The following is a 10363-nucleotide window of genomic DNA, read 5'->3' as shown; positions in this document are numbered from 1 at the left end:
CCGTGCAGTGCCTTTTCAATGTGAGAAGTTTTCTTAAACAGTTAAAGACTTCAAGATATCACATAATCAAACACATTTAAGCTCGCTCAACTCTCCAATGATAATAGACCAATAATCTGACTAGACTCGACGAAGACGAAGAATTATATTTTTAATATCAATGAAACCAGCTTGAATGGATAGAGAATTCTATGGCATTAATGTGACTTCAATAATATTATTTCAATCTTGCAAATTTGACAGATCAATTATCGCAATCCTAGCAATAGCCTGTAGAAATGTGGAGCAAGCGTTGCTCTAATGCAAATCTATTCACAATGAAATGTTGAGCCAAACTTAACAAAAAGTAACTAACAGCTGTTGGATAGGCAGCCAAATAAAGCAACGTTGGCAACTCGAAGTTGTGAGGCTCTAAAGAAAACGGCCTAACTAAGAGTACCATTTGACTATTAAATATATTTAAAACAATTCTACTTAAGCAGCTTCACGCTCAGCAAATGCGAAATGAGCTCAATTTCAGTTTGAAGTGAGCTCTGTGCTTAGCTGCCTGGAGGATGGCTGCGTGGTCAGTCAGATCAGGTAATATGGCTCAACACCAATTTAGACACTTCATGCATCTTGTTAGCCCGCTGCAGTGCCGTAATGTGATATGCTGCCCAAAGGGCACAGCCAGGCCGGTACGCTGGAGCCAAGAGGAAGTGCCGCAACGAGGCCGCAAACAAAAGGCTGTTAAGCGTATTGATTTCAATATTAATCGGCTGCACATTGGCGTATATCACCAGATACAGCCAAGCAGCCAAAGATGCAGCTCAAGATACAGACACAGATACAGATACAGATGCAGATACATGCACAGTCCGAAGACTTTTTGCTCTTTGTGTAATGGTCCTTGCTGCGCTTTGTCTTATAATTGGATTTAGATTAATTGCATCTGCTTCGAATCGAGAGAGAATGAGGTAAAAAAACGCGCATGAAAAATTACATCAAAAAGGGCAACAGAAACCAAAGTCCGTAGAGAACAAACTATATATATGTATATAGATTCTGCTTTGTTTTCTTGAGAAAATTGAAACTGTAACAGGGTGCTGCACAGTGGGCAGAGATTAATTTTTTCAGCGGAACTCGACATTTGGTGCTGGCGTGTGCTACTCGTCTTCCACCCGCTGCGCTGCGGCTGTCTCCATCGCTACGAACCGCAAATTCATTAACTTTGTTTCTTTTCTATCAGAGAGCGCAATTCCCTGGAGCTAACTTTATTTATTTGTTTTTCCCTTCTAATTGATTTTGCATAATTTTGCGGGCTAAAGCCATGGGGCATCCATCATTAATTAGGCGCAGATCAATCCAAGCTGAACAGATTTTCACTAGCTCTCACTCTGTGTCTCTCTGTCTGTCATTCTGTCTGTCCTCTGGGTAAATGTCTGCGGCACTTGAGCTGTCATGTTACTTTTAATGATAATTGCTGCCTCACAACTCATTTCTCACCGTGATAAATATGCTTCGCGCTTCAGCCAAGATCAGCCAAACAACAACAAGATCCTGATCATAATCATGATCACAATCGCGTTGACATTCATGTCGTCCAACTGGCTTCCTCTCTCATTTGTCTGCACCCAAAAAAACAAAAACTGTCAACACGCATGAGCTTTAAGCACTCAGCAAGCATCCCAATGCACTGAACGATATGGCGTATATATGCCTCTTACAAGGCATACCATTCATGAAAGAAATATCTCTCTCTCTCTCTCTCTCTTTCTCTATATATATAACATTGCACAGAGCTCGAAAATCGCTCAACTTTATGGCATCGTCACAAACGTACAGCCAAAGCTGAGGCAGCAACAGCAGCAGCTATAGCAGAAGTGAAGCTGCCACAATTTGTCTTTATGGCAAAGCCCCAAAGCGCTTTCAAGGCGACCTCACAGAGGCAACTCTCGCCTTCCTGCCTTGCAGCCTGCCTGCCTGCCTGTTTGGCTGCCATAAACCATTTAAACATTTTGCGACTTGTTAGCAATTAATTAAATAGATCGCCGCAGCCAGCCTGTGGCAACAACTTGAGCTGCGTCTTGTCATTACTCTTCGGCAGAGCACTCACAAAATGTCCCCATCGATATACATGGCACACACACACACCTCCTTGCTGCTGCCCTGGCTTAATTACCGCAACACAGCATTCAATTTTTATGGAGGACACACGCCCCATACGGCGGCATTTGCATGCCAAACATAACGATCTGGCAACGCTTCTTCGGCGACGGCTGCTGCCACTGCTGCTTCTTTTTATTCTGCGCGCTTCAAACGTGACCGCTGAAAGAAGTTTTTTTTGCATTAACTTTCAATGCTCTGCGCTTGGGTATTTAAGTTCTGTCATTAAACTGGAGACTTGCTTGAAAGCCATACATATGTATATAAATATATATATTATTCCAGTCAGATATTTTTATAAAACTTTATTTCCTATCGCAAGGCAGCATTAGGAAACAACAACAGGGAGAAGCTTTAGGCAGACTATTTCCAAAGGTAAGCATTCTGCTGTAGAAGACGTCTTCAGGAGGCTCTTTGGAAGAACATCTTCGTGGAATAATACTGAAGTTGGTTGTACTGAAGAGTACCATTGAGTAAAAGCGCATTCAAATTATCGTTGGGAATAAACATTAAAGGGGAAAGATCATCCATGCTATATAGAGGAAGGATCCTTTATTTTGAAACCTCTTATAGGATGAAGTTACTTATTTTTCTTCTGTAAGAATCTTAGCTCTTAGCTCAGAATGAGTGTATTTCAACTTCGGCCTACGCTTCCCCCTCTCTCTCCCTCGCTCTGAGTCTGTTCCTCTCTTACGCTTTCTACTGCTGCAGCAGCGAGGGGGGCGAAAGACGATGCACACCTCTAGCTATCGTAACTCGGCTTTGGGCAGCACTGTCTCTGGCAGTTTGAAAATTTATTTCGCTGTTTTTGCAATTTAAGGTAATTATTATGTACCTTTGGGGTAATTTTAACACCTCGGACACCATCGACAAATATCATCTTCGTTGAGTGGGGAGCCGCTGCTTACCGCATCGATGCCGTACTACAGAAGTAGCGCGCCGCTTCTCATATCAACCAGCCAAAATCACAACAACAACAACAACAACAGCAGCAGCGGCAGCAACAACGACAAACGTTTCTTAGAAGCGCAAAGCTTTCAACACCTTCGATGCGTGCCCAGGAACAGGCTTCAGGCCCAGCCTCCCTCACCTACCTACCCCCTACCCCCAATGGCTTCGCTTGCTCTTTGGCTGGCTACCTGTGCCCAGTTATTTTTCACACCTCGACAACATTTTTTAAAGCTGCGATTTTGCCGTTGTTATTGTTGTTTTTTTTTTCGCACTTGTCGGCGTATTCGGTTACTGCAACGGCAGCGAGCAGTGGAAGCACAAACATCGCCGCCGCCGCCGCCGCAGCGTTTTTAATAACTGCTGCGGCACTGTTATCTCACTCAACTCATCAGCTCATGGGAGCACTTCATGCAGGAGAACTCTCTTTTACTTTTATTTCTTAGTTTTCTTCTTTTTTTTAAACTTAGCCTGGGCATATCCTGTGCCGTCGCAATTATCGCCCGACGAGTGGCGTGCGTGTAAATTACCGTTATTAGGTGTGATCGTGCGAATCGCGAATTCAATGCTCCCCACTTCAGCACACACACACACACACACACACACACATGCACACACAGCAGCAGCAGCCAAATCCCTTTTAAGGCAAATCTTCCGCCACACGCTCAAGCTTCTTCCTCTTCTCCTTTTTTTATTTTGTTTTCACTTTTACATCGTACAATTTCCGCTTAATGTTGTTTCTTTCATTTGATTCCGACTCAATAACAGCCATAAAAACTCAAATTAATGTGTTGACAATTTACACGAAAAAGAAACAAGAACAGAAAACGCTGAGCACAAGATTAGCGATAAGCCAGAAACACCCAGAGACACCCTTAACACCCTACACATAGCTAAGTAGCAATGCTGAACTTCTAGCTACCCTGTACCCTATATCAAAGCATACCTCGGCATATGCGGCTGATATGATGAATGAAGATGTTCATATGAATGTATATTAATATCGATATTTATCGATATTGATCATATCGATATATATCGATATTGATACTATCGATATTTATTGATATTGACATTATATGCTTATTGCATACAAGCAATCCACTCCAGCTTATATACACTGATTGAATATCCCATGACTGTCTATCGATATTTATCGATATTGAGAAATTCCATTTAGTCATGAAATATTTATTGTATATAAGAGTTTTATACTAGCTTATATTGTCACCAAGATCTGTCTCCACCTAAAGCAAATGTATGTATGCCAATGTGTATATCGGTATACGAAAAAGGAATTATTATGAATTGCTATATACGATAGGCGATCATACAAATCAAATTTACTATCTTTATCATCAATATTATTCGAGATATGCACAAAATACCCAAATGAGGTACAGGTAAGAGCATACAAAGACAATGCCTATATATATATGAGAAATATATATTTATATATTGTATATATATCAAGCCCTCAAGCGCCTCTAAACCCATCATACCCACTCAGTCGCTTTTCTGAATGGGTATCAAAAGGGCGACAGATTTCACGCTCATGATATCAATATCGAAATCGAAACTGAGGTCAAAATCAGAAAAGAAAAACAAAGAAATGAGCAGCAAAAATCATGTCGAACTGTAAATTTCTGTAAATTTGTTGACCTACTCCATCACGTCGTGCACTTGTTCGCTGCGTACGTGCTGCCAGCGGTTTCTAAGAGCTGCGATTGAGGTTGCTGCTGTGCGGAATCTCAATTAGCCTTAATGAACCGAACTGTCACATAAAGTGCGTAATTAATTGTCATATCGATAACGATATCGTTAGATAGCCGCGTTAGCTGGCAGAGACTCGACAGAAGCGAAAGTGTTGACACTTAACGTGTGCTTCCGTTCTACGTGCAGCAGCAAAACTGACTCGGAACAGATGTAGAGAAGGAGAGTTCTTAGAAGGAGGGATTGCCAGGCAGCTGTAAAATGTGAAATTATGCCAAGCACGGTCGATGATTACAAATCAATCAGGTTAATAGCTATGTTCAAATGACAAAAATCAAATAATATAAAATAATAGAAATAAATCAAATTAAATTTGTTATTTTTTAAACTAAAATTGTTTTTGAATCATTGAGGTATAATGAAGAAAGAACGCCTAGTCGACCTTCAAGTGAATGGTATTTGATGGAGAAGTTCTGAAAGAAACTTAAACCTTCTTTAGAAGTGACCTGTTCACTCTAATTTATCATTGGGAATTGCCCAGCACAGCTGCTATGGACTTAGCTAGTTTCTCCCTAATTATTCTTCTAAACTAAACTAACCAAAGTTACGTTTTCCATCAGCTAAATCAAATCGGTAAATCATTTCTCTAATTTCCTTTTCATTTCATTTCATAGCTCTCAACACGTTTCTCCCAGCCAAACGCCAATTGGACTTACAACTTTCCAATTGATAACACAGTTAAACGCTAGATGGCGCTGTAGCGCGCGTCATTAGCCCGCATTACATCCAATTGGAATGCAACAGGAATTGGAATGTGTCATAGATGCCGCCAGCTGCTGAGCTAAATGCATCAGCCTGACAACCCTGTTGATCGATCCTGTTGACTCCTAGCATACCTGAAGGACTCTGAGTGCTACCTGTTCTCGTTTACACAACCCTTGGGCATTACATGCACTTTAATTAATCAAAAACGATGGAAATGGAAATGCAGAAGCTAATTAAAATGCTACCAAAACATTTTTTCTTTTTGTGGGTGTGCTGGAGAAAATGGAAATTAAAAGAGTTGAAATTGGATTTTCACATACGCTATTCGCTGGGCGTACAGGCGATGACGCAAACCATTTGCCTCTGCGGTATATTAGAAATGCATTAATGCAGGAGCAAGAAAAATCGAATCGATGGCAGCTTTTAAAAAACGATTAAGCGAACGAAACTCCGAGACCTGCTGAGCCTGAGCCTGAGCCTGGAAACCCCTTGAAACAAATTGCACTTGCTGCTGCTGCTGTTGTTGTTGCGGCAGCTGCCTGCTTAAGGCTGATCACCGTTGTTATTCACATTTATGCATTTATTGAGGGGGCGCAATCTTGTTAACGCAGAGAGCTCAGTGCAACAACTGTAACGGTATTTGAAAATCAACGTAAAATGCCGAAGCTGAAACTGAAGCCGCTGCCGTTGCCGTCGCCTGAGTCTGAGTCTGATCCTCATCCTCGTCGCTCAGCAACATTGTTGCTGCCCATAACAAATTTATGAGCGTGCTTTATGGGGGGACACTTCACTTGTTGCGGGCGTATAAATAGCCAGAGCAACGCACGTGGCCACGACTCTGCCTAGCGCCAAGAGCTTAAGCAGAGCCCAGAGAATCAAGAGACTCCGAAACTCAACTGCAAAGATACACTGCAAGACAAGGCAGATACTTTTACGACATTACAAATTTTGATATGATTATATATAAGGTTTACTTTTTCAATGAATTTTGAAATAGAAGAGAGCTCTGGTGGCAACATTTACAGATTTAAAAGGGCTTACACACCTAGGCTATCTTAGTTCTAGAGAAAACTTAGCTAAGCTAAGTCTATAATAAACACTTTACTATTCATATTATATTTATATTTATATTTATATTTATATTTATATTTATATTTATATTTATATTTATATTTATATTTATATTTATATTTATATTTATATTTATATTTATATTTATATTTATATTTATATAAATGTAAAGATCATATTTTTCAGATCTAGCTACTCTAGTTTCTGAATTCAATGAGCGTACACTGGCCTAAACTATTTATTTGCATTGCATAAATATTTATTATCTAAAATTATGCTAAAAGAGAATCACATATCAAATTTTGTAGCTCTAGCTCTTGTAGTTCTTGAGTTCAGTGGGATTACGTTGGTATAAAATTCTTATATGCATTGCGAAAGTATTCAAATTCAAATATAATTCTAAAACAATATCCATATATCAAATTTCATATTGATAACTTTTTTAGTTCCCGAGTTCACTGAGGTTACAACGGTCTAAAATGTTTATATGCATTGCCTAAATATTTATTATCTAAAATTATGCTAAAAGAGAAGGACATAGCAAATGTTGCCACTCTAGCTCTTTTAGTTCCCGAGTTCACTGAGGTTAAATAAAATAAAATGCTTAAATGCTTTGCACAACCACAAGTATTACTTTCAAATTTAATAATAAAATAGAAGCATATGCCAGAATTGCTTACTTTGAGCTTGTCAAGTGGCTGAATTCAGAGAGGTTCAGGCCTAACCTATATGCCCTTGCCACATCTTTCCAGTGCCCCGTACAGTGTATTGAAAGGAAAAGAAAACGATGTCCACATCTCAGACAGTGTCGTGGCTTACGTGGCTGTCGCGCCGTCGAGCTGTCGGGCTGTCAGGCACGTCAAGTTGCAGCTTCGTGACAAAGCTTTAAGCAAATGAGTTGCAAATGCAGCCAAGGGCAGACGCCCCTTTCGCACTTGATATGCATGAGAGGGCAAACACTTGTGGGATTTGTTGTTGTTGTTGTTGTCTTTACTTTATGTTAATCAGCCTCGAATCGGAAGCACGTGTCAAATGCGGCAATGCGGCAAATGCTTAATGCTAAAGAACAGTTGCCCCCGTCTGCTGTCCAAGGCCAACAGCAAAAAAAAACAGATCACTGAGTACCCCCAACTCCCTAGGCACCCAGGCAGCGAAAGTGCCAGCAACCAGTGGCGCACACATGATGGATCACATTTAGACAGAGAGAAAGACAGAGTGAGGGGGGAGGGAGAGCGAGCTGGAGCATAGTGCGCAGTAAATTTTCTTATTTATTTCTTTTGGCCTGACAAAAAAAAGTGGAAGTGCATTGAAAAGCGAGTTCGCTTCTTTCTTATTTCTTACATATAGATTTTTTTCTTATATGTATTCTGTGACAAGGATCAGCAGTTAGGATCATTGTGCATAAGATTTAAGTCTCGATTTCGATGCAGTTTTTCCCAAAAGAAAAAAGGGAATTGTGACACGGACAACACACAAAAAGCAGACAAGTTGAATGGGCTGAGCGGGAGAGAGACAGGCAGTGCGAGAGGGAGAGAGCGTTAGCACCCACACGGCTGCAAGAGCAACCCCTACAGTCGCAACCCCTAGGCAGCGAACGATTGAGAGTGTGCGAGCGAGCGAGAGGTATATAGACGAAGCTAAAGGCAGACCGAGAGAGCACGCATGATCACTTGTGCTCGCAGGCTCTGGCTGTGCCCTAAGGGCAGGTAGCTCGATCGGTTGATGGCGCAGTCGCTGCGCAGTCGCAGCGCTGTCGCTGGCAGCTACTTAAGGGCGAGCGCGCAGGACGAGGTTTATCATTGCGGAATTTGATTCCACACAGTCAACAACTCAACTAGCATTCAGTTCAGGATAAACATGACGACCGTCTGCAGCAGCTATTCGCATTTCCAGCTGAGCACTGGCAATATTATGTTGCAGCAATTGCAACAGCAGCAGCAGCAGTTGCAGCAACAGCTACAGCAGCAGCAACAACAACAACAGCATCAGCTGATTGCACCCAAGCCACAGCCGCTGGGCAACAGCCAATTGCAGAATATGCAACAGCAAACCACACTTGGCCCGATGCTGTCCAAGAAGAAGTATCAAAGCTTTACACATCTGCCGTATGGTGGAGGAGCCGGTGGCGAGCAGCAAATGCCATCGGTGGCACGTCGCAACGCCAGGGAGCGCAATCGTGTCAAGCAGGTGAACAATGGATTTGTCAATTTGCGCCAACATTTGCCGCAAACCGTCATCAACACGCTGTCGAATGGCGGACGCGGCGCCAGCAAAAAACTCTCCAAGGTGGACACGTTGCGCATTGCCGTCGAATATATACGTGGACTGCAGGACATGCTCGACGATGGGCAGCCGCGGCGTCAACTATTCAGCAGCCTCACCGACGACATCAGCAACGATGGCAGCTATGATAGTCTCGATAGCAGCAGTTCGCCGGGACCTCAAGGCATGCAGTATGCAGGACATTCGTATCATTCGAGCAGCTCGCCCACGCACTCATATAGCGATGCCTCCGATCTGTCCGCCAGCTATGTGAAACAGGAGCTGCCCGACCAGGAGCAGCAGCATCAACAGCAACAGCAACAACAACAACAGTTGCAGCATCAGTTCAAATTCGAGTCCTTCGATAGCTTCAGCGATGAGCAGCCCGATGATGAGGAGCTGCTCGACTACATCTCCTCGTGGCAGGAACAGTGAGTGAGAGATGAGAGCGATTCCGATCGACATCCAGTCAAGCCAAAAAAATCATCCTGTACAAAGTGTAAAAAAACAAAAACAAAACTAACTGTTGCCTTAGTGAAAACGAATGGAAAACGAAAACCAACCAAGTCCCAGATTCTAGAAGTTTCTTAGTCGTAAGCTCCACAATTTTTTTTTATGGAAGACAATGATTTAAAACTTAGGCTAAATATTTTTTTCATAATCTTAAGTTTTTGTTATAAGCATGGAAGACACTAAACTAGCTATTAAGTATTATTATTATTATTATTATTATTGAAATGCAATAATAACAAACAATTAAAAAACTCAATTTAAAAAAAATTCAAACCACTTCTTATTCAAAAAAAACATGGCTCTTAAATATTTCAGCAAAGTTCTTTATTAGGAACTGAGTGAAACGGAAAGCGAGGGAGAGAGAGAGAGAGTGTGTGTGTGTGTGTGCTTATAAAAAAGTTAAATCTACTTTAAAAAATATGAAGAAATTTGGTACATGTTAAAGTAAGAATTTCAAGAGTTAAGAAGCGAGCTGATATGGCGAGAAGACCAGAGTGAGAGGCTGAGTAAATTTAAAAGGTATGGAAAGAGAAAGAACTAGAGCTAGAGCTAGAGTGTGAGTGAGAGAGATGAGAATAAATATAAGCAACAGTTTCAAATGATCCTTCAAATAAATGCAACTTTTGAAGATCGTAAGAAAATTTAAAAATATCTTAAGCAACGTCTGAAAATAAAGGTCAGTAAAAAGCAGAAAGAGAGAGAGAGAAAGAGAGAGAGAGAGAGAGCAACAAACATAATATTAAAGTAATTCTTAAACAAATTTTAAGCCAAATCAAGCTCAAAATAAGAGCAAAATAATTGCTTAAAAAAACTCTTAAACACAATCAAAATAGACCAATCTCTATCGATACATCATAGTTTCCAGATCTCTTTTAAAATAAAAACCGAAAACTCTGGACAATCAATACAAAATTAACTTTTGAATATGCAGCGAGCTCAGAGAGTC

At 41.1% G+C, this 10363-nt stretch overlaps 1 protein-coding gene across 1 annotated transcript; it reads left to right on the top strand.

Annotated features, from left to right (window-relative positions):
* The first annotated feature begins 8499 nt into the window (after nucleotides 1-8499).
* LOC111591990 (achaete-scute complex protein T3) lies at nucleotides 8500-9339 on the top strand. The gene has a single exon (XM_023303950.2). The coding sequence runs from the start codon at nucleotides 8500-8502 to the stop codon at nucleotides 9337-9339; it is 840 nt and encodes a 279-aa protein (XP_023159718.1).
* The last annotated feature ends 1024 nt before the right edge of the window (nucleotides 9340-10363 follow it).

Source organism: Drosophila hydei, unplaced genomic scaffold, assembly GCF_003285905.1.
Source record: "Drosophila hydei strain 15085-1641.00,03,60 unplaced genomic scaffold, DhydRS2 tig00000349-arrow-arrow-pilon, whole genome shotgun sequence".
Lineage (NCBI taxonomy): Eukaryota > Metazoa > Arthropoda > Insecta > Diptera > Drosophilidae > Drosophila > Drosophila hydei.
This window is presented reverse-complemented; position numbering and strand designations above follow the sequence as displayed.

Bases quoted from the DNA above. Each gene is read 5' to 3' on its own strand.
- LOC111591990 (XM_023303950.2), top strand. From the start codon at position 8,500: ATGACGACCGTCTGCAGCAGCTATTCGCATTTCCAGCTGAGCACTGGC.